General features: G+C 37.2%; 2 protein-coding genes and 1 pseudogene across 5 annotated transcripts in view; 1 reads left to right on the top strand and 2 right to left on the bottom strand.

The window, feature by feature from the left end:
* Positions 1-25,687, bottom strand: part of LOC149562284 (OVARIAN TUMOR DOMAIN-containing deubiquitinating enzyme 12-like) — a 146,694-nt gene that overhangs the window by 105,945 nt on the left and 15,062 nt on the right. The gene's annotated exons all lie outside the window — the stretch shown is intronic.
* On the top strand, positions 8,101-9,450 carry LOC149562286 (protein disulfide-isomerase pseudogene; annotated as a pseudogene).
* On the bottom strand, positions 15,443-18,864 carry LOC149562285 (uncharacterized). The gene is made up of 6 exons (XM_089825810.1): positions 17,937-18,864; positions 17,493-17,791; positions 16,953-17,350; positions 16,624-16,847; positions 16,326-16,513; positions 15,443-16,229 (listed from the first exon to the last, which is right to left on the bottom strand). Exons 1-6 carry the CDS (start codon positions 18,671-18,673, stop codon positions 15,616-15,618), a joined length of 2,460 nt encoding a protein of 819 aa, XP_089681936.1. The 5' UTR covers positions 18,674-18,864; the 3' UTR covers positions 15,443-15,615.

The following is a 25,687-nucleotide window of genomic DNA, read 5'->3' as shown; positions in this document are numbered from 1 at the left end:
GGTCAAAAAAGAATGGGACGATGCACATGTGTGTGGACTGCCGTGCGTTGAACAAAAAAACAATAAAGAATAGATATCCCATTCCAAGGATAGATGAGTTGCTGGATGAATTGCATAACACGGTCTATTTTTCAAAAATAGATCTCTGTTCCGGATACCATTAGATTCACATGAGGGAGGAAGATGTAGAGAAGACAACCTTCCATTGTCACTACGGACATTATGAGTTTCTGGTCATGCCGTTCGGATTGACCAATGCACCTGCTACATTCCAATCATGCATGAATTGCATCTTCAACAAACAATTGCATAAGTATTTATTGGTATTTTGTGATGATCTTATTTATAGCAAGACATGGGAGGAGCACCTAAAGCATCGGAATGAAGTCCTAAGTATCATGGAGGAACAGTCTTTGTTCGCCAGGCAATCCAAGCGTGAATTCGATATGACAGAAATATTGTGCCTAGGGCATGTTGTCAGTAAATACGGAGTTCAAGTGCATCAGGAGAAGATTTAGGCTATCCTTGATTGGCCTCCCCCAAAATCACTCACGGATTTGCGAGGATTTTTCAAGCTATGCAATTATTACCGAAGGTTCGTTAAAGAATTCTCTCAACTCAGCGCACCCTTAACGGATCTGACAAAGAAGGCGTCTTTCCAATGGAATGAAAAGGCACAACTCACTTTTGATGAGCTAAAAGAGGCAATGAGCACTTGTCCAGTACTTGCATTACCCAATTTCACTCAACCGTTCATTTTAAAGTGCAACACGTCCGGAGAAGGCATTGGCGCGATATTGATGCAAGATAGACACCCCATAGCTTACAAGAGCAGGAAGCTTACGCAGACAGAACGCCTATATTCCATCTACAACAAAGAGATGTTGGCCATCGTACATACACTAACCAAGTTCCCGCAATATCTAGTGGGTGCCAAGTTTGTCATCCAAACGGATCACAACAGTTTGAGATATTTTCTAGAGCAACTGGACTTGAACGAGAAGCAACAAAAATGGGTAAGCAAGGTTCAGGCTTTTGATTTTGACATTGAATATGTGAAAGGAAAAAAACAATGTGGTTGCAGATGCCCTGTCCAAGAAACCCGCCATCTGCTCACTAAATCAGATTTTAGCTGACTGGAAGGCACACCTGTTGGTAAAATACTCCAAAAACACATTTGCCTCTAAGCTAATGGATGGCAACACCCAGGGTGATCGGTACAAAGTAGTGGATGACATTATCTACTATAAGAATCAAATATTTTTAGTGTCAAAATCCAAATTGAAGCATAAAATCTTGAAGTACACGACTCACCCTTGGCAGGACATCCGGGTTTCCTCAAACTTATAGAAGCCTCCGAGAGAGGTTTTCATGGAAAGGACTAAAAGGAGACGTGTTGCAATATGTAAAAGAGTGTGCGATCTGCCAACAGAACAAATCCAAACATACACTACCTGTCGAGTTACTACAACCTCTGCCAATTCCAGAACATAAGTGGGAAAGTATATTGATGGATTTCATAACAGGGCTTCCCAAGGTGAACGGAAAGGATTGTATTTTTGTGGTGGTTGATAGATTGACAAAGTATGCACATTTCTTCGCCATCCCCTCAGATCTTTAGACCGCACAAGTTCTCAATCTGTTTTTTAGAGAAGTCTTTTGTCTGCACGGGTTACCCCAAAATATTATCAGTGACCAGGATGGGTGATTCATCAGTATCTTCTGGAAAGAACTATTTCGGATGGCAGGGACAGAATTGTCACCAAGTACTAGTTACCACCCACAGACAAACGGACAAATGGAGATTGTGAACAAATGGCTTGAAGGTTACCTTCGGAACTACGTTTCGGCACAACAATGAGCATGGGTCAAATGGATACACCTTGGATAATATTGCTACAATACCACGTACCACATGTCCATCAGAATGGCACCATTCAAAGCTCTGTCCAAGTATGAACCCCTTTCCTTCATAACACAGTTCTGGGTGACAGCCGCGCACCAGGGGCAAAGGAATGGCTTCACGAGGGACAGGACACACTGAGATGCTTGAAGGAAAACCTACAGCGGGCACAAAATCAACAAAAGATGTACGCCGACAAATACAATGGAGAGGAGTTTCGAAGTAGGGGATTTGGTCCATCTCCGGCTCCAGCCATATCTACAATCCTCATTGAAGGAAAAGGGAAAAGAAAAACTGAAGCCACGATTTTACGGCCCCTATCATGTAGTTCGTCACGTTGGTGAAGTTGCATACAAACTGGAACTTCTGGAAAGAAGTCATATTCATAACATCTTCCATGATTCATGCCTGAAGAAGGTCGTAAGGCAGAACGTCACAGCTGCCACAAATCTTCCACCACTCAATGAAGGAAAGCTCATATTGGTAACAACCGAGATCATCAAAGTACGTGAGAAGACTCTGCGGAACCGCACGATGAAGGAATATCTAGTACATTGGAAACATTTGCCATTGGACGACATGATGTGGGAGGGCAAGCACATTCTCCAATCCCCAGCATTGCATTTGCTTGGGGACAAGCAAAATTTGGGACAGGAGGACTGTAATATTTCCGTTATAAAATGAATCATTTTATCAAACTATTGTAACGGGCTAATTGATTTAATGTATCTCGGACCCATTTTTATTTTGTTGTTGTAGTTGTGTCACCATCGGCTATCTTTGTACACCCTCAGAAAGTTGTCCCCGACAGGTATTTAAGCACGACATGTAGGTTGCCTTTAGGTATGTTTTTTGAGATTATTTCTTTATCTACGAATTCCTGTTGAAGTTTTGGATTGTTCACCATTTTGAAAGTGAAAGATCTTCCCTATTTGGCTTGTGCGGTTTCGGTGGGATTCAACCCTCACCCTATTCCATTGTTCTATGTAATACTTCGCTCGGATCTGGCAAATCGGAGCGTCATCTTTCCGCAATTATTATTCGCATTCAACTCTTTATTATGGTGTCGATTTATCAAGATTTATTGTGTTTTGTGTATGAAGAAGATTGTATTCCGTATTGGGCCCGGATACCTAACCGTGTGGCCTCCTGTCATTTCTCGTACTGCTCATTCCTCACCCATATGGCCCTCATCCATCCATCTGTATTATTTAATACTTCATTGTACAGCTTGTGTTTCTGCCTACCGTATGGCCTCCCAATTCAGTCGTATGGCCTTCATACACACCGTACGACCTCCTAGTCCAGTCGTACGGCCTCCTTACATACAGTACAACATCAGGTATATTGTTTACCGTACATAGACTGTCTTTACCCAACCATACGGCTCTCACATTCACCATACGGACCTCCATCTAACAACCGTACGGCCATCTAGCTAAGATACATTCACTGTCATATTACATCCCTTCCTACCTGTCATACGGCCCATTTAACTCAAGCATACGGCTAGTTTGGTCATTCCTACATACCGTACGGTCTCCCAGCTACCGTATGACCTAGCCAAGCCTTCCCTGTGGCACATGGTAAATTGGATTCAAACATTCTTCAAGCATACGCTCCTGTTACTAAGGGTCAAAGGACATCGAAACATTACACTGAGGTTGTATCTCTGTAAACTCCTAAAAATCTGAGTTGCTTCTATACAATTTTCAATAGCATAAAGGGAATCAATTGGATAGCAGACAGCATTAAGTTTGTTGCATTATTATCTTTCTGTAATTCTGTATTGCAATTTTATGTATTTAATATATCAATACTATGAGTCTTTGCAAATATTAAATCAATTAACGGGACATCTGAAAGTTAGAGAGAATCATGGTCATAATCAAGCTATAGAGAGTCATTGACCAAGAGTAGTATTGCGTATGCCAGTTGTTTGATTAAATTTTGTGGTTAGAAATTCAGCATCCTTTCAATATCTTCCAGGAAGATTATTACAGCAGCCAACGATAGAACAGGATGCCATAAAATTTGCAGCCCTACATTTAGATAGTGTAGTCCATGATTGGTGGCACAATGGCATGATTACTTTGCATCATGATCAGATTTATACTTATCAGAAGTTTACATATAGGTTGGTGGAAAGACTTGACAAACGAGACCCAGAATTGTCTTTGGCAAATTTGGCCCAGCTCAAACAAGTGGGCAGTTTGGATACTTACATAAGTGAATTCTAGAAGTTATTAGTGATGCTTACAGGAATCGCAGAAAAGAGGCTGATTATACTTTTGTGGAAGGGCTGTATGAACCTATCTGAGGTTGGGTCAAGGCTTTTGATCCCCCCTACAGTGCATTAGGCCATGAAGAAGGCATGAAGCACGGAGTTTGTAACTCCATGGAATAAGTTTACTCCAAATGCATCTTCCTCATCATTTAACAAGAACAAACAGGAACCAAGGAAATCTGATAATGAGGATTAGAAGAAGAAACTTTCAGCCCCTCTGGATAGGGAAACTTTGAATGACTTGTGTAGAAGAAAGCTATGTTTCTACTACAAAGGTCCCTATGACCTTAACCATGACTGTACACTGAGCCCAAAGGAGCTAACAAGCAAATGGAGTGGTTTTATGAAGGAGAGGACCTTGCCATTGTAACAGACCAGCAAGCTGGTCACGATGATTTTGAAGGTAAACATGTAGAAAACAAGGTGGAAGACAAAGAAGTTTTGCACCTATAAGAAGCCCACCTATCTAGCATGTAGCCAGAGGGTTCTTTCAGAATTTGGAGACACTTGGCTGGTCAAAAAGTCATTTCCTTACTGGATATAGGTGCAACACATAACTTTATAGATGTACGCCTTGTAGAGAGAAGGGGTATACAGACACAGGGATTTGAGAGGTTTTGGGTAAAGGTTGCAAATGGAGATGGAGACGAAGTTTGAGATTGATGGGTCTACACATATCCTTACGGCCATCAAGGAAAGTAATTTAAAGACCATTTAACTCGGGACAATGGAGAGATTGTTTATATGCATGAAACTTTGGAGTGGGCGGCAAAGTTCATTGATATACCACCAAGTACACAACCTAACAGGGGATGTGAACACATCATCGAGCTAGACGAAGGCACTAAGCCCATCATGATCACACCATATCTTCATCCTAAGCAAATGAAGGATGGGATTGAGAATACAATTAAGGAACTGATTGCTATGCGTCATATATGGCCAAGTAGGTCTCCTTTTGCTACCTTGGTAATTTTGGTTAAAAAGAAGAATGACATACACAGAATGTGTATTGATTACCGCATGTTGAACAAGAAGACCATTAAGAACAAGTACCCATCCCTCGCATTCATGAGTTAATTGATGAGTTACATGGAGCTTGTTATTTTTGCAAGATTGATTTGAGGACAGGCTACCACCAAATAAGTGTCAGGGAACAAGATATTAAGAAGACTGCTTTTCATTGTCATTATGGGCACTATGAGTTTCTAGTTATGTCATGTGGGCTAACTAATGCACCCACTACTTTCCAGTCAATCATGAACAAGGTTTTCCAGCCTTAGTTGAGGAAGATTGTCTTCGTGTTTTTTGATGACATACTACTTTATAGCAAGACATGGGAGGAACACTTGGCTCATTTAGATACAGTTTTGGGAATATTGGAGAGGGAATTCTTGTATAGCAAATTTGTTGTACCTTGGACATATCATCAGTGTTGTATGAGTGTGCATGGATCCTAACAAGATTTGTGCTATTACAAAGTAGCCTACACTGGAGACATTGACACAACTTGAGGGCTTTGTAGTGTTGTGTGCCTTCTACAATCGGTTTGTTAGTGGGTTTTTACATCATGCTACATCACTTACAATCTTGACTAAGAAGGCAGCTTTTATTTGGATGCCTCAAACATACTAGTGTTTTGAGAAGTTCAAACAATTGATGACTATGTGCCTGGTGCTAGCTTTACCTGATTTCACCAAACCCTTTGAGCTATAGTGTAATGCTTATGGAGAGGGTTTTGGTGCAGTGATTATACAGGTTTTTCATCCCATAGCTTTCAAGAGCAGGAAGTTGAGGGATCCTGAGAAAAGCTACAACATTTATAACAAGGAGATGTCAGCTATCATGCATGCATTGGCCAAGTTCAAGCAATACTAAGTGGGTGGCAAATTCTATCTGAAGACTGATCACAACAGCTTGAAACATTTTCTTGGGGAGTGTGATCTGAATGAGCATCAGCGGAAGTGAGTCGGTCTTATGATTTTGACATCTCTTATGTCAAGAGACCCAGAACATTGTTGTTGATGCTTTATCTCCTTAGCCCAATTTGAGTGCCATGGTAGAGATCTCAAAAGACTAGAGGCATTTGATTATTGTTAGAGTATGCCAAAAACCCATATATGGGCCATTTTTTCCCCACCCTAATTAGGTTGAACGCCAACCTTATATGGGTCATTATTGCTCTTGAAAAGATCATTTTTTGCACACTTAATATTTTGCTCTCATTCTCTCATCCTTACTATGGCGGATAGGGTTTGGAGTCTTCCTGGGAATGCATATTTTGTAGGATTCTAGCGACTTTGAGTTTGTGAAAGATTAGACAAATTGTTGCAGCTAGTTGGCTTCATTTTAGAGGTCAAATTGCAACTATTGTATTGCAGATCTGGGTTTCTACAGGGTGAATTTTTGTTGTGGTTTTCTAATTCAATTATTGCTGTTATTTTCTCTACTGTAGTTAGAGGTCTCATTTTCCCAACACACAGCTGCTCATTTCCTTGATGTCATCTATCACTGTTTAGGTGTCCTGCTATTTAAATAATAGAACTGAAAATTTGTTGTTTGCTGGAATTAAACCAGACTTGTAATTCCCAGCACTTTGATTTATTGCTTCAATAAAATTAAGCTCTCGACACTGCGTATGTTGGAAATAAGCCTTAACTCAATTGTTTTTATCAGTATTCAATTACTGTATTTAAATCTCAGCTGATCATTGTTTGGAAAACTCTATCTCAAATTCCAAAACCAGAAAACCTCATTCTGCAACTTCTGTCTAATTCTGAAAGATTACACAAAAAAACAAATATTATAATAAATTTAATTTAAAAAGTACAGTAGCAGCAGGGTTGAACCGGTTGGTTCATCACATTCGAACCCGTGGACTGATGGTATGTGGATCACAGTTGAAGAATATTGGCAAGAGAAAATATCATACGTGGATCATCCTGAATATGATTCTTCTCAGAGTTGTGACCACAGAGGAAATCTGATTAGTTGAGATAATCGGGAATGGTACCAAGAAACGATTAAGTAACAAATGATGAGCTTGCCAGTATCAAGGGAATTCCATCCAATCGAATCTGAAGTTGCAGACTCAAGGAACACTTCTACTCATGATACCTTGCCTGGGCAGCTAGAGTGATTTGTGTTAAATCAGGACCAAGAAGTGTTAAAACTGTAACTTCGATTATCATGCTGATCTGATTGTACGGATCACACAGATCTGATCTAGCATTATATATATATATATATATATATATATATATATATATATATATATATATATATATATATATATATATATATATATATCTTTCTTTATAGGCATTATCGGCGTCTCTTTAGGTATATATATATACATATATATATATATAGGCATTATCAGCATCTCTTTGGGGATAGTGGTTATTAAGGATAACTTTAACTAAAGTTAGTTAATGTCCTTACAAATCATATTCTTCATTGAGCGCCAATTATGGGAGTTATATTATAGGACCGACCTAGATAAGGTCATGTCCCTTCAAGGAACATGCCCTTTGGTTACCTTATATATATGAGATAGAAATGTGGATAATGAACACACAAGTAAAAAGAAGTATGTTCATTAGCATTCTCTGCCACATTCGAATTAGTAGCAGAATATATTTTATTGCAGAATTATTATATCAACAAGAAGGACTAATACTCATCTGCAATTGATCAAGACCATCTCCAACACTATATAGGTTAAACATTAGTCTGATTTAGAAGCAGAATTTGTAGAAACTTTACATGGTATCAAAGCTCTGGTAGTCAAACCTAGGCTCTGCAAATTAAACAATCAAACTCAGTATATCTAGCATCATTCTTCGATCTTCAATGACATACACAACAGAATTAAGAGGACAGGTATGATCATTGAATAAATTGTGAAATGGCGATCCAGTGGATGTTCATCCTCTATCTTGCAACGATCCTGATATCGTGCACTACAGATACAGAAGCAGAAGCAGGAGGAGAGTCCTCTGTCTTGACCTTGGATGCCACCAATTTCTCCGATGATGCCTCAAAGCATCCTTTCGTTGTTGTCAAATTTTATGCCCCCTGGTGTGGGTAGTGCAAGCGTCTTGCACTTGAGTATGAGAAAGCTGCAGTCAGTCTTAAAAATATATATATGATCCACCCATCGTCCTGGCTAAGGTTGATGCTAATGAAAAATCAAATAAAAAGCCTTGGCTGGTGATTATGGAGTGAGAGGTTCTCCAACTTTGAAAACCATTCGGAAAGGCAGAGCAAACATTTAGGACTACAATCATCCTTGTTAGGCAGATGGTATTGTTGAATATTTGAAAAAGCAAGCTGGTCCAGCATCTGTAGCAATCAAGACTGCAAAAGAGGCTGGCAATCTTATTGGTGACAAGAAAGTGTTCATTGTAGGAGCATTCTCTAAACCGGAGGGTGACGAATTTAGAGATTTTATTTATGTTGCAGAGAAGTTGCATTCAGATTATGAATTTGGTCAGACAAATTGATTCTACAGTCCTTCCTTTGAAGGATTTTCCGATTGGACCACCGACAATTCGGCTATTTAAGCCTGTTGATCAGCGATATGCTGATTTTCAGGATTTCAATATTGAGGCATCAAAAAAAAAAAAAAAAAGAGGTTTGTTGAAGAAGCCAGTATGCCTCTTGTAGCGGCTTTGGCCAAGGACTCTGCAAATCATCCTCATGTGTTGAAATTCTTCAACACTCCAAATTCCAAGGCTGTGTTCTTTCTCACTTTTAGTGGAGACAACACAGAAACATATATATCTACATTTCAAAAGCTAGCAAAGTCTCACCAAGGAAAAGAAGATCGAAAGTTTCCTAAGTAGCAAATTAAGGCAGAAGAAATGGAATCCTAGTTGAAGGAGTACTTTGACAGAACATTAAAGGAGTACAAAAGTTTGAGACCATACCTGAAAAGAATGATGATCTTGTGAAAATTGTTGTGGCAGGTTCTCTTCAAGAAAGGGTCATAGATTCTAGGAAGAATGTGCTTCTAGAGTTCTATGTTCCTTGGTGTGGGCACTACAAGAAACTGGCTCCTACTCTGGATGAAATTGCAGTTACTCTTCAAAATGAAAGTGGCGTGATGATTGCAGGAAAAGGAGGATTGATATCAAAGTGCACAGAGGAAGCCACCAATGTCAAAGGGAATCATTTCCAAGAGCATTCCAACATTTCCAAGTGCATTCTAAACATAGCAGAATATTTTTCTCTGTTTAAGGTTGAATGTCAATAGGGATATTACATTATATTCATTTTTGAGTAAGAGTTAAAGAATTAAAATTGGTTAAACCAATAATTTTGAGATAAATCAGGACTAAGTGACATAAACAAAAAATTCTCATGGTTTGATAATGACTTGTAACCCCTTGAGAAGTTATCCGTAAACTTTGGCTAGATAACGGAAGGGGACCTTACAGTGTTCACATTAAGAGGGAGTCCATCCAAAAGTAGTTAACCTAAACTTCAGAGGGCTTCAGAGGGAGCAGATAGGAAACTTGTAAACTCTTCACTAAGGGAATAGATCACATTAAGTGTCATGGACCCCAGTTATTTCAATTTGATTTGACTTATAACGGTCTTGGATAAACTAAGAACTTGCATATGTGGATTGAATCCATCTTAAAGATGCTCGAACTTAAGAGGGAGTTTATATATGGGCCTACTTTCACCTAAGAGGGAGTTTTGCATTATAAACTCCTTTGGGGATTCATATGTATAAGCATTTATTTTATATATATTTTAAATGGGCTAAATATTTAGCCAAGACTATATTTAGCCTAGGCTACATATTGGTTGTGGTTGTTATGATCATTGACTATGTTATAGCAAAGTCTAACCTCTTTTATATAGTTAAGTCTATAATTGAGATATTTGGATATTTTGCATGATCATTGATTTGATATGTGAATATAGCATAGACTATATTGTTTGTATACATATGTGGTTAAATTCATCTATGTGATTATATTTTTATGATTTGTGGATAATGGCAATCCACGGTTTGAATCTTCTCGACTCAAGAATGGAGTACTTGGTGAACTTAATGTCCGGATGCTAGTACTCGGAGCAATTGGTAATTATCATGTATTTGATATTCGGATACCAATGCACGTGACATCATGGATTTGATATCTGATTTAGTACTTGGACATAATGTCTGAATACCAACACAGGTGACATCATAGATTTGATGTCCGATTTAGTACTTGGTGGGCTTAATGTCCGAATACTAGTACGGGTGACATCATGGATTTTATGTCAAATTTAGTACTCTCAAACCAGAACCAAAGTGAGTGATTTATCTAAATCAGAACCATAAATATTTCAAATGCTATTTGGAAGGATGCTATGATAGAAGAATACCAATCCTTTATTGAGAATGATGTTTGGGAAATTGTTCCAAGGCCTGAAAGAAAAATCTGTTGTTTCTTCTAAATGGATATTTAAAATCAAGCATGCTACTGACGGTAGCTTTAAGTCAAATTCGTAGCTAGAGGGTTCTCTCAGAAGGAGAGAATTGATTATGAAGAAACCTTTGCTCCAGTTACTAGATACACCTCTGTAAGAGCAGTCGTAGCTATTGCAACATCAAAGGGATGGAAAGTAGATCAGATAGATGTGAACACAGCATTTTTGAATGGAAAGATTACAAAAGAGACCTTTATATTCTCCAATGGAGACCAATATACACAAACTTAAGGAAGCAGCTGCAGAATCACCCTCCATAGATTCTACTCTTTACAAACAAATGATCGGGCCTCTTATGTACCTGGGAATTTACAAGACTTGATATTTGCTACATTATTAATGCCTTAAGTCAATTTATGTGTGAGCCAAAGGAGATCCACATAGTTGCAATCAAACACATTATGAGATACAAGGCACTCTTAACCTTGGGCTCTAGTATGAGTTGGACTTACATGGGTAGACAGACTCAAATTGGGCTAGAAGTGTTACTGATAGGAAACACACTTCAGGATGTTGTTTTAGGTCAGGCTCAGCAATGATATCTTGGATATGCAGAAAGTAGGTATCAGTAGCACAGAGGTCCACAAAAGCTAAATACATTGCCGCAGCAATGATCTCTCGGGAGGCAGTTTGGCTTAGAAAGTTACTTGTGGGATTATATGGTCAACACATGATTCTTACTATTATTCATTATGAATCATGATAATCAAAGTTCCATCAAGCTTTCTGGGAATCCAGTTTTTCATGACAGGTCCAAGCATATTGAAATTCCATACCATTATGTAAGAGATATGGTAGATAGGAATACTATAAAATTAGAATACATTTGCACTGCAAATCAGACAGCAAATATTCTTACCAAAACTCTCTCTCAAGTGAAAATAGATCACTTCAAGAAAAGACTTGGTATGGTTGAATTGTAATTCATTTGTACTCTTTAGCTTATTATTAAAATTATTTATTTATTTTCAGGCTATTGACTGTTATGGGCTCCACCATTTGTATTCATTATCTAAGAGGTGACAATCTCTAAGATAATGAACACTTAGATAAAAGACATTATGAGAGATGACGATCTCTTAAATAATGTGATAGACAGTAGAGATCTACTATCAAATCTAGATGAGTTCAAGATCACATTGTGATGTAGAATTGTTATACCTATGAGTCACAATTTGGATAAAGGAAGAATTTTATTATTCTCCAGAGTTTATCCTATGTTCGAGTAGATCTTAACTCAGGATCATGTTGTGATATAGGAATGCCAATACCTATGAGTCATACCTTGGATAAATGAAGAATTTAATTATTCTCCGGATTTTATCCTATATTTTGTATTCCTTGCAATACTATTATCACTAGTATAAGTGATATGTCATATCACAGGTATAGTAATGTGACATTGTATCATGTGTTAGATGCTAAGATGATTCAGATAGATAGAGTATCATTCTATGCTTTATTGGTCGTAATTGATGATACTAGATATGTTATCTCTCAGTATGATTATCAAGTTAAGAGGGAGTGTTAAAACTGTAACTTCAATTATCATGCTGATCTAATTGTACAAATCACATAGATCTCTCTCTCTCTCTCTCTCTCTCTCTCTCTCTCTCTCTCTCTATATATATATATATATATATATATATCCTTCATATTCTTCATTAAGCACTGATTATGGGAGTTATATTATAGGGCCGACAGAGATAGGATCATGTCCCTTCAAGGGACATGCCCTTTGGTTACCTTATATATACGAGATAGAAATGTGGATAATGAACACACAAGTACAAAGAAGTTTGTTCATTAGCATTCTTTGCCTCATTCGAATAGTAGCAAAATATATTTTATTGCAGAATTATTATATCAGCAAGAAGGACTAATACTCATCTGCAATTGATCAAGACCATCTCCAGCACTATATAGGTTATACATCAGTCTGATTTAGAAGCAGAATTTGCAGAAACTTTACAAGAAGTGTCAAAGTATGATTTTTGTTGAAGCATGGGTGTGGAAATATTTCTCACAAAGCATATTGATGGACATTTCAAATAGAGAAAAAAATTATCCTTTGTTGTGAGCCTATATTGCTATCACAATGTTATTAAAGACAAGGCAACCAATAGTAGTTGTGCGTATGTTTCCAAAGATTCGAGCTATTGGGTATAGTTGTGGTCGATAATGGTTGTGTGAGCAGTATACAGTTGTTACATATAAACTATAAAGAAGACCATAAGGACAGCCACCATATAGTAATGGTGATTTATTATATGTACGTATTTAAGGACATTAAAAAGAAAGGATCAAACATCAGCAGAATATCTAAGAAACAGACAGACGGGAATACATGACAAAAAAGAACCTAAATACAATTTGTCAAAATGGCACATATAGCCTAAATGGCATATATAACCAAAAGTCATCTTATTGCATACAATACTTTGGAAGGGTATAAACAATTAAGGTTTGTTCTGTAATCTACATCTGATATAGTAATGCTTAAAATACATAACCAACACAGAAGGAAAGATGTTCTATCACTAGAATAAGACTTTGTGCATCTCTAACATAAGTATGTTATTTGTTAATCAATTCATTTAAATAATAACCATGCTCAAAACTATTATAAATCTAAGCTAGAAGGAATAAGTAGGGATACAATATGGAAAAGGCCTATATAAATCCAGCCAACAAGTTATCTTGAGATGAGTTAAGGGTCAGCGTCCCCAAATGCCTTCAGGGCATGTCCAAGATGGGCTCGAGGGCTCAGACCAACGAAACCTTGAGGTAGACCATTGAGTTTGATGACAAAGTGACCTATTGTGTCTCATCAATCCTTCTAGGACAGAGCTATAACCAAGATAGCATAACCTTTTCAATTCACATATAGTTTATTACTAACTTACCTATAAGGGTAACCTCGGGAAAGAGAACAAAGGTGTATTCAAGGAGAGGCTAGTGTAAATCTAGCCAATCGATTGTTCCAAGATGGGTAAGGATCAGCATCCTAAAGATGCCTTGAGGACACATCCAAGATGGGCTTAAGGGCTTGGATCTATAAAGCCTTGAGGGAAACCATTGAGTTTGGTGCCTAATCAATCTGTTTACATTCTAAGTGTTCTTCTTGACTAAGAACAATAATAAGAGCAAAACAAAACAAGCATCCTGCTAAGTAGGCCACCTCACGTGGATGTGTGAACACCGTCACCAAGGCTAAGGGGGTCAAAGTTCTACTCTTGGACTTAGTATGGGATTGGCTTGTTGTGATTTATCATGACTAACATTTTCTTGAAATTTATATATACGCATGTACTAATGATCACTTGTGGTTTTAGGATTCTATTGAAGAAGTAAATTCTGTTGACTCAAGCTCATTGCAAATTACAAATTATAAGGCATGATGCATTACATGTCTGCATTGTGTTTACTATGCTTCTTCATGCATTCACATGTCTACTATGTGTCTACTTCGCGTCTTCATGCACTCATGTGTCTACTTCATGTTTCCGTGCGCTTGCGTGTTTGCTTTGTGTATGCTTCGTGTTTACATGCATACTCCATGAATCCCTTATGCTTCTTGCATTCAACTATATGTTCTACAAGAAAAGTTATGAATATATCTTTTTTTTTTGCTCGAGGACAAGCATAATTTGAGAGGGGAGGATTGTGATATCCCCACTAAAATAAGATTTATATAAATGAATGATTCATATAAATAATGATATAATTATAATATTATAATATAATATCACAATATATTATATTATAATAATATTATTAACAAATGAAACTAATTTAAATATTATTATATAAAATAATTAAATAATATTTTTAATCAAATTGAAGTATATGCAGTTACATATATATAATGATATAAATTTTATTATTAATAACATAATCATTGTATTAACATAAACAAATAATAATAAAAATTTACAAAAAGACACCTTTTCTTATAGCAGAGTATATAAAGGAGCATTATACACCGCTAAGACATATCGAAAAAGATGTGAAATTAGTCTACTGAAGTTCAATCAAAAAATATAAGGCAATTAATGTAATTCCCAGTAGGGGACATTACATTCCCCTATCCATCCTTCAACCCCACTAAATCAGTTGTGTCTTCGTTGCTTTTCTAAAACATTTGTTGCTCTGTTCATTTCCATTGTATCCAAAATTTCAATTTGCCAATTCAATGCCATTATGTTTTAATGTGGCATGTGAATGATGAACATTCTTTACCATTGACTAGAGAAAGAAAATTCAAACACAACATCTAAGATGTGGCAAGTCAATAAGGAAAGGAAAAGAAGAAACTTGAAGTAAGAGGTACTTCAGACCCATGGATCGGTGGCCTTTTGAGGGTCACACTTCAGAGCTGCCTGTCTGCAACTGTTAGACGGATCTTTTAGAATTTTCGAGCTTCATAGTTTCTGCCCCAGAAACAGTGGACCCCTCACTGCTCCATTCCTCAAATTTCAGATTGTCAAGCTTCATTATTTCTGCCCCTCAAACCCTAGGGCCTCACTCTCCATCCCCCAAGCTACAGATTGGCAACCATAGTTGGAAAACTCGCCAAATGCAAAAACTCGCCAAGCCCCCCAAAAGTTTAATCGGAAAAAACTCGGCGATTCAAAAAAAAAACTCGGGAAAAACTCGGGAACCTAAAAAACCGCTGAAATTTAATTAAAAATACATTTATTTTGCAAAATTTAATGAGAAGATGCATCTAATAAGTTAATTAAAGACAATATAAAAGAAAGAAACAAAGTTTAGATATATATAAATGCATAATGCGTACAAAATTGCATTCTCATGCAGAATGCTCATGGTAGGAAGCAAAATAGTAAATTACTAAATAGTTTCAATCTGTCAAACTAGAAGTAAATACTAAAAGTCTAAATACATCAATACAATGTGACAATGCCAATCACATCTTCCTCTTTCCACTTGCACTAGCAGGAAAGCGAGGGGGTCTAGTCCTAGAAGAAGTGCCCCGCACTGGGATAGGGCGTGAGCTGCGTGACTGTGAACTCTGTGGCTGTGCCCCCTCGCTCGACGTCCCTACTGACTGGCTTGGCGTCCTGGAAGAGGATGCATCTCCTCCTAATGGTAATGTCTGATCCTCGCCTGAATCATCATCATCCTCGTCCTCATCCTCAATGTCATCCATAGTGAACTGAAAATCAGTGTCAACCTCCCCCTCCATGGCCTGCCTCTCCAAATCAGCGATCTCATCTGGTGTAAAAAATGGACTTGGCTCCTGTGCTGTCCAATCAGAATAAGGATCTATCTCATCTAGATCAAGCGGACCAGGTAGTTCTAAGAGCTGTGACTTTTTTATGCGCAACTTAAGATTATAGTGCACATAAACAAGGTCATTAAGCCGTTTTTTAGTCATTCTGTTTCTTTTCTTTGTATGGATGGACTCAAATAAGCTCCAATTGCGCTCACAATGGGATGAGCTACAAGGTTGGGATAGGACTCTGAGAGCAAATTTCCTTAAATTGGGGGTATTGCCACCCCAACTTGCCCACCAAGCATCTGCAAAACAAAATTTAAAAAGTTATAAAGCAATAAAAAACAAAATCAGAAGCACAACTTATCAATTAGCAAAAGTTTTAATGTTTGACGCTTTACCTGGTGCTTGAGTAGATCTTGCTCTCTTTGCTAGCATAGAAGAGAACAAAGGACCCCTTGATTCCACATAGATTTGTTGTTCGGTCACAATAAGGTCTCTCTCCTCTTCACTTGATATCATTCTCTCAATGCATTTAGAGAGACCTTCCATGACCTCTCCATTAGGATCTGAGTAGGAATCATCAGCCCTAAAACAAATAGAAAATGATATCAAGTCTTACTACACAACCTTAAAAAGTAAAGTAAAATAAAGACTTATTAAAATCCCAACTTTAAGGACAATCAATTATCATAGTACCTGAATTTGGGATTGAGGAAGTAGCCTGCTGCATGAATAGGTTGGTGGAGCATATTGTTCCACCTCCTATCAATTATTTCCCAAATGGGGTCAAATCTGAGACTGTCCCCGTGATAGTAACTTCTAACAGCCTCTTTCGCCCTATCCATGGCCTCATAAAGACCTCCCATTGGGGATTGCTGCCCATCACATGTGCGCAAGACTAGAACCAGGGGCAGAGACATCTACATTTGAAATTTGAAAAATACAAATTAGTTAATAACATAATAAGTTATGAATTGAAAATGAAACTTGAATAAACTAAAAGTCTAAAAATATAATGAAGTTACCTCCACAATCTCCTTAGCCTTTGCAAAAAAGCTATCATCAAAGACTATTCGTGCCACAGCTTCTCCTTCGGGCTTCTTTGAGTAAGGTGAAGCAACCCAATCAGCACACACAAACATTTGCTTCAAAGCCAATATGTGGTCAAGAATACTTTGCAACGTCAAGAAGACCGTTGCAAACCTTGTCATAGCAGTTCTCATCAAATCTTTGCCTTTAGTGGCTTTTCTCATCAAACTGAGAACCCATGGGTGATTATAGATATATTTCGTGACTCGCCTAGCATCTTCCACAACTGGACTCACCCAATCAAGTTTTCCTATGTCCTCCAAAAGAAAGTCAAGGACATGTGCTGCACAAGGTGACCAAAAAAGTGTGGGATGCCTCTCTTGGAGGATTCTACCTAAAAGATTAGCAAAAAATCAATAATCAGTAACAAACTTTCCATATTTAGTATTTACAAATTACATCAAATCTAAATTGAATAATACCATAGCATTACATTCATGATTCATATTGATTCAAATATAAAAAATTAAATCTACCTGCTGCCACATATGCTGCTGCATTATCTGTGATTATTTGCACCACATTCTCTATTCCCACCTCCATGACAACATTCTCCAACATTAAAGCCAATGTGGCTGCATTTTTCACTTTGTTGGAGGCATCGACAGACTTCCAAAACACCACATCATCTTTGCAAGCAATCAAGAAGTTAATAATGGTTCTACTTCTTCCATCTGTCCACCCATCAGATAAAATGGTGCAGCCATACTTCTTCCACTCTTTCTTTTGGTCTTCTATCAACAATCTTGCCCTACCAACCGCTTTGTCAAGCAACCTACAAAATTTAAGTGTAATATTAAATAAAGTGTAAGTGTTAGTAAAAAATTAAGAAATAAGTTATAACAATTAAGATTTAAAATATAACAATGAACTAAAGTGAATCTCAATTATTTACAATTACTAAATAGTAAAATACTAACCTTCCACTCATATCCTTGCGATTAGGCGGCTTGTACCCTTTGCCTGATATTGTCATTGCATTCACCATATTGACCCAATAGGGACTATCAGCGGCATTCATTGAGATATTGTTGAAAAACCAAAAATCAGCTGCTGCAATATCAGTTTGCTCATGCACCTCCTTAAACCATGCAGTGCCCTCTAATGATGGTTGTGCTCCAGGTGTGTTCCTGGGCACAAAATAACCACCTATCCCTGATGGGGATCTGGATGGTGATGAAGAAGAAGTAGGAGACGTAGAAGTGGAACCGGTAAAAGAGAAATTGTGTTTGCGGATCCGTGGGCCACGAAGAGATCCTGGTATGTTCTCAAGTGCTTCTTCTTCCTCTTGCATATCAAAAGGAGCTCCTTCAGATTCAGCTATGGCTGCCCTCATAGCTATTTTTGCCGTCTCCCTATTCAATTTTTTCTCTTCAGCAGCTGCAAGTAGGGCATGGATGAATCTTTTTTCTTCATCAGTTACCTTGAGACAAGGATTTGAGTCATGTTTCTTTATGCCTGCAAGGTGGTATTTGAGGCAGTTTATGCCTCCAGAAATAATTCTCTCACAGGCAATGCATATCACCTTCCCAATATCATTTGGATTTGGAGCTTCATAGGCATACCGCCATGCCTTATCTCTTGCATTTTTAGGCCGAGTGCCTATATATCCAGATGGGCATGGTGTTTGTGGCCACTCTTCTTGTGGGTTTGTCATTTTTTTAATGGTTGACCGTTGCCCTACACATAAATATATAGAGAAATGAATAAACAAAGTTAGAACTTAGAAGCTAGGGTTTCAAATGATTCAAACTTCAAACTTGAACCATATCCTTAGCAAACAACAAACTTCAACCATATCCTTAGAAGCTAGGGTTTCAAATGATTCAAAATGATTTTAAATGATTTGAAAACATTTACAAAAAATAACAAAAACAAAAGAACATTTGTTATAAAACTATAAAAAGTTTTCAAACTATGATAAGATGAACATACCTGGAAAGAAATTTGTCTTCTAAAATCGGTTAGAATCCTCTACAATCCACTCAAATCCGCCTTGAATCACTTGCAATCAGCCAAGAATGCCTCCAAACCTTCTTCTCTTCACTCCTCAAGGTTCTAAACAATGCAAATACAAGAAAGAATGAGAAAAAACACACTCACTGCCGCTTAAATCCTCACAGGCTGCGTTCACCAGTAAACCGCGAGTTTTTAGGAAAAACTCGCCGAGTTTTTGCCGATTACTCGGCGAGTTTTTACCAGTTTGCCGAGTTTTTAAATCGGCGAGTTAACTGGTTAAAAACTCGCCGAGCTAGGAAACTCGGCGAGTTTTAAAAACTCGCCGAGTACTCGGCGAGTTTTCCATCTATGTTGGCAACTATTAACTGTGTGTGCATTTTATATTACTTGCGTATTGATATGCTTTAGTTTTTTGTCCCTTTTTTTAAAGTTTTCGAGGTTTTATTGTGATTGCTTATATTTTTGAATTTCTTATTTCAAAGGATTTTCTATTACATTTATGTATGTGGGTGCATTGTTTTTTATGGTGGTTTTTTCTGCTTTTTGTGTTTTTTTTTTGTGTAGACATGCTTTGTGTGCATGCCCACACGTGCATGCATATGTGTGTGTGTGCGCACGTGTGTCTATTAGTCATTTAATTTCATTAGTATTTTGTTTTGCATTTTGCAAGTCTTGTGATATATAAGACATAAATGTGCTTTATATATAGCCTTTTATATACATATATTAGATTTGTTTGCATTCTTATATTATTAATGTCTTTGTGGAAACATTTCTTATTATTTAATAGTTTTTAATTTGACTTATTCGTACTATGTGCCTCCTTGATACCACTGATCTGATTTTAAAAAATGGGCTGAAACACAATATCTGGTGAGAATCAAATACCTGCAATATCAATGTTCAATTTCTAGAAAAACTTGCAAAAACTCAAAAGAGTTGTATACAATGATGGAACATCAAAGATCACCACAGCCAAGAATTTGAAATGTATATGTGGCTATAATAAAAACAACAATATTTAACTAAAACTATTCAAAACTAGGTGTTTAAATACCCCAACTTGTCGGGGTCATAACTTTTGACATAGAGCTCGGAATTCAGAACCGCTTACACCATTGGAAAGAAGAACTAAAAATCTAATTTAAGTCTGAAAATCAAGGAGCCTTCGGCTGCCCTAAAACAGTTTTAGAAACAAATGAAAGTTTCGACTTGAAATTTTGAGCAAAAGACTTTTGAAAAAGCCAATTAAAAAGACCTAGAAAAACTTTAACAAAATATGAACAAAATAGTTTCAAACATATGATCTTTTGTATAATCTGGATCACTTATCCCTCCTTATATTGCTCCTTAGTGAGGCCTGGTCTGCATAATGTCTATGCTTGCATTCTCTCATCCTAATGATAGATCATGGAGTGTGATCCGAAACGTTGATGCTAAAAAAACCTACACAATCGAATTCAGAAATAAAATTCATACATTTCAAATGGATTGTGGAAATCTGATAATGTTAACTATTACCTAGGTCAATGAATGCACCCCACCATATTTTTGTCACTTCCTTCCATCAGCTGGCCATTTAGACTTTGCAAAAGAACTAGTAGATCCAATTAAGCAAAAACCTAATTCCTCTTTGACACTAAAGATCTGTTGAGGGTGTATTTGGACTTTAAGGCATATGACCGGACCAATGCATCTGCAAACACCTGATCCAAAACCTCCAAACCACTCCCTTTCACTCTAAACCAAAATGGGCAATAAAAGAAAACATGCAAATTTCCAAGATACATTATTTTATAGCCACAGTCCGAACCACCAACTATAACCAACCACAAAGAAAACAAACCTAAAATTCTTAAAGGAACCAAAAAATCTAAGAACTATGAGAGTACAGAAATAAAGAGCAGAAAATTCTACATGGAACATTTTAGGGACCAACACAGAGCCACATCCAAGAAAACCTTACAGGTTCAAATTCTAGCAAGACTAGATTCTTGGGCCATAAAAACTTGTTTGCTTGCCTTCGTTGCAAAAGCAAGGCTTCAACATATTGCTTCTTATCTATGCTTTCTTTGTGATGCTTGGACCTAATAATTTCTTACCAAACCCCTTTCTGTGAGTAATTGGAAGAGAAACTACAGTTCAAGATATATAAAATGCCCCAAGTGTTAAATAAAGCTAATACTATAATGTTTCCAAGTTGTCTGAAATCAGTACTTGAGTATAAACTCTTGCAGAGTTCTCCCTATCAGTACTTGAGTATAAACCCTTAAGGAACTCTCCCTATCAGTACTTGAGTATAAACTCTTACAGAGTTCTCCCTTTGAAAAAATCATTCAGAGTTATATTTTTCTGCCCATTAGCGAAAAAATAGAATTATGATATTCAAGTGAACTGTAAGTAAATATCAGGAGAATTTTACTCAAGATTGCTACCTCAGAGAATATTTTTTGGGATGTATTTCTTCTCCTTCTTGTGTGCCCTTGGTCTCTCCTCTAGTAGCTACCATGACATTATTTGATGATTACAATTGTAAAGGCTATTTAAAAGCACAATGTGCATGCCCGTAGGAGCAAGCAAACATTGGGTGCACAATAAAACAGCACCAGCCAGTTTCTTCTCTATAAAGAAAACAGAATGAGACAAAGGGGATAGAAAAACATATGGCTAGATCAAAGAACAGAAAAGTACCATGAACCTAAAGCTGCATAATTAAATCAATTCATTGTTTCCTCTAGGAATATTTCCTATATATTCCTATTTGTATTTGTACTTGGATCCTATGATTTGAAGATTAACTAAATTGAGCCCCTAGATTTATATCTACAAATCACAATCCTTAGAGCCTAGGGTTCTTTTTACCATAGAAATAGCTGAATGCAGTCTCAAGTTTCAAGTCTCAGTGACCTGTATTGAAGTTTGTAGTAGCTGCGACAAAGATCTTTATCTCTGCTCTTATAAAAATGAAAATATGTTTTTTTATGACCATTATGGTCACCTTCAGCTGAAAGAGCAATTTGTGAGAATATTTGAGTTAATATTATATAAAAAGACAAGTGCCATATGTCATGCGAAGAAACGCACGTATGAAAATGTGAAGTGTTAATGTGTGGAAATATGAAGGGTCTTATTTTTGGACTCAAAGAGACTTTCATGTGAAAGATGAAGAGTCTTATGCAATCTATTCATGTAATTGTTTGAATAAAATGTGAAAGCCTAGTAAACATTTTTATTATCAATGAAAGGAGATATTTTTCTGGTGTGGCTGGGTTTTTCCCTTCAAATGGAAGGGTTTTCCCAGGATAAATGTAATGAGTCTTTTCTGTATTATTTATACTCTTCTTTATTGTTGTTTATTCAATTTCTGGGCTAAAAACTTAACATGGTATCAGAGTCAGGTTAGGTATCAGCAATTTAGGAAGTTAAAGTCATCGAATATGTGTAATGATCATAGTAACACGGGGACCCGTCCCCCCTATTTTTGCCCCACGTCCCGAGGACTTCAATGCACTAGGGACTTGGGGAGTCTGTCCCGCCGTTCCCAATGGCACCACCTCCACTAAGGATGGGGGACATCCCGCTATCAACTATTTGCAGATTCAACTATTTATGTTTAATGTTTAATGTTCCAATTTAATGCGATGTTCAAGTATTTACTCTTTTAGATCTTTATATCTTATATTGCACTACATAGTTTCATACCTAACATTTTAAGTACCATATGTGTGTGTGTGTGTGTGTGTGTGTGTGTGTGTGTGTATACATACCCACCACCTACCGTCCCCCGCCGTCGTCCCTCCACCATCCCCAAATTAAGGCCCCTTTGTCCCTCCGTCCCAAAAACTTGTCCCCCCATTCTGCCATCCCCTCGTCCCCCAGGGCTGTGTAACTATGGTAATGATCTTGTTGTGTGGTTCTCAGAGAGTATTTAAATTTAAGCTCGCAGTTATTGTATAATTGTGTAAGGAAAAAACTGCAGAGAAGACAATAGGCTTAAATGGAGAAGATGTTTTCAATTCTATTATTGGGCTTCTCTCCATCCACACCATTCTTCTACAAACTGTATACATTATGCTCATCTTCTTCTAAAGCGGATGCTGTTTGATGTTGTTCATAACAGTCATCCTCTCTCTCGTCAAGTACATTTTTCATGCGATCTCTCTTGTTGAAGCTTATTGAGAACGTCAATAGCGTAAGTGTCTGAATTGTGTGCAAAATATTAATCAAGCATCCTGCATGAGTTGATGAATATTAGATGTGTACGCATACAGAGGAGGGTATTTGTTGTCGCACGCACAAATAAAGGGGGGGACAAGTAACTGGTGAATGTTTTAGGATATTAGAGAATCACCTTCGAGAAGTCTCACCCAATTCCAATTTCAATTGTATATGTGTGAGTTTTTCTTTTGAATATGAGAATCGTGGACTTTATTTTCTTCCAAAATTTTGAGAATGAGTTTAGACCTTGAGTATGAGTCTATATACAAAATGTTGTTAGTTTATAGTCATCAGAGGCAAGATTGTTAGCATCCGAAGTTCTCAAGTGCATATTTTTATCTATCAACGAGATCATGGGATTGCCCGCAAGGTAAGATGATTCATCCTGCACTCGCATGGGCAGCTGGGCGACCAAAACCAATATGGCTATTGTTTTAGCTCTTGCAAATCCGAATTTGTGGCAAAGGCATTTGATGTTGTTTACAGATTATTTGCAATAACTGGCCTAGGGACGAAAACCTCTAGACCCATGTTTGGCAGAATCCCAGTCGTCGATGAATGGAAATTATTGCAGATTCACTATGTGTTGAGTCAAATATGTATCCTCAACGGTGGTAGTTGTGTATTCTTGAACTTTCTGATTTGTTAAGTAGACATTGGTCCCACAACTCTTATGCAGGGACTTGTAAACAGCTCAGCTTGACAAAGATACCGACCATCATTCAAACTGCTAGTTGTTGATGATCCAGCTCCATCAGTTATGTGAGATTTGGTCATGGCTCTTCATCTTTTCTTTGGGTCTTTCCAGCTCCTCTTTCTTTGCTCAAAAAAAGGTTATTTTTTACTCTTCTCGTGGATTATCGGGGTGGCCTTTTATCGGCTCATGTATATGTGGGCGCTGTGTTTTTATTAATAAGAGCAACTGGGTTATTGTCTCTCATAATTCCTGATTGTGCAAATAAAGATTGTATTAGTTGTTGGCGTTTTTCATTCTTATTGCAGGGCATTCAGATAATACATTAACATGGTATTCAAACAATACATTCTCGACAGTATAATATTTTGTGATTATTCATTATGGTCAAGAGTTGCAGGTTATAATCAGCTTTGATTGTTAAGAGTTGGTGACACAGCAATAATTATCTGAAGGGTCATTCTGCGGAAGACTGAACTGCTTCCAACTCCTTCATAGATGTTGTTTTTATTAAAGTGTAGCAAAGTTTGTGTGTCTGTGTTTTGAACAGATTACAGAAAGGTCCCAGGAATCATATATATTCTAAGTCTTACTCACTCGAGTTTCTAGCAGCAAATTTTCTCGAGTATTCATTTTCCTTCATATCGACTGTATTCACTTTCAACGACAGTGAGCAATATCAGTTCGTGAGAGGCAACTATCCAGGAAGGAATCAATTCAATTTACAATGGGAGGTGTCTTGCAGAATAATCTGACCCAAGTACATCAAAGGTGCCATAAAGCAGACTTTGCAGAACATATAGCATGCAGTCTAGGTATAGCCTTAACTGATGGTAACAACTGTGGTCATGTGGAGAAAGGGATATGGTAAGTTTGAAAATTTTAGTGTTATGTGTGTCGGACCTTTGAGTAGTTTGAAGTCTGCAAGTTTGAGATTTGACCATAATGTCTAATGTGTTTTTAGGTATATATATAGTTTGAAGTCTGCAAGTTTGAGATTTGATCATAATGTCTAATGTGTTTTTAGGTATATGTGTGTGTGTGTGTGTGTGCGTATATATATATATATATATATATATATATATATATATATATAGAGAGAGAGAGAGAGAGAATATATTCAAAGCTATATAATATGAGGCAAAATTGGAATATATAATCAAATCGTGATGCAGATTATTTATTGTTATGGTTGCATTTATCATGTGCTATGATCAATATATTAACATAGAAACTCTAGTTGCAGTCATGGAACTGAATTATAAAAAGTTAAGGTTTTGATGCATTTTGATCCCATGAAATTTGTTTATATGCATCCATCCAAACTGGTGCAAAAATTTACCTCAGATTCATTAAAGGATATAATAGTGGCTGAAAAGGAGGTAACCTTATTCCAGATTTGTGCGAATGTTTGAAAATGGTTGAGGTACTAGCACCACAGAAGTTGCTAGCTCAGTTTTGTAGATCAATGTATTTCTAATCATGCCTTTGTGTTACAGAATTTAACCAAAGCATTAGAGGCCTGAGGTGTTCCTTCAGAAGCTGTGAATAAGCTAATAGGTAGATTGTGAGGAAGATTGGATGATAAGTTCTTATGATGTTAGCATCAAATTTTTTATTGCAAAATTTGTATTGATGCCATGAGCATTGCATTGGTTGTAGAGGCACAAGACAAAATCTCTTCTGTGTGTAAATTTGTGTGCATGTTGAGATAAGATCTCAAAGAGATAACTTTTATGATTATCTCTTGAATATTTTGTGACGAAGATTGGATGATAGGTTCTTATGATGTTAGTATCA

This window comes from Cupressus sempervirens, chromosome 4 (assembly GCF_028749045.1).
Source record: "Cupressus sempervirens isolate cs-2001-9-10 chromosome 4, ASM2874904v1, whole genome shotgun sequence".
Lineage (NCBI taxonomy): Eukaryota > Viridiplantae > Streptophyta > Pinopsida > Cupressales > Cupressaceae > Cupressus > Cupressus sempervirens.
This window is presented reverse-complemented; position numbering and strand designations above follow the sequence as displayed.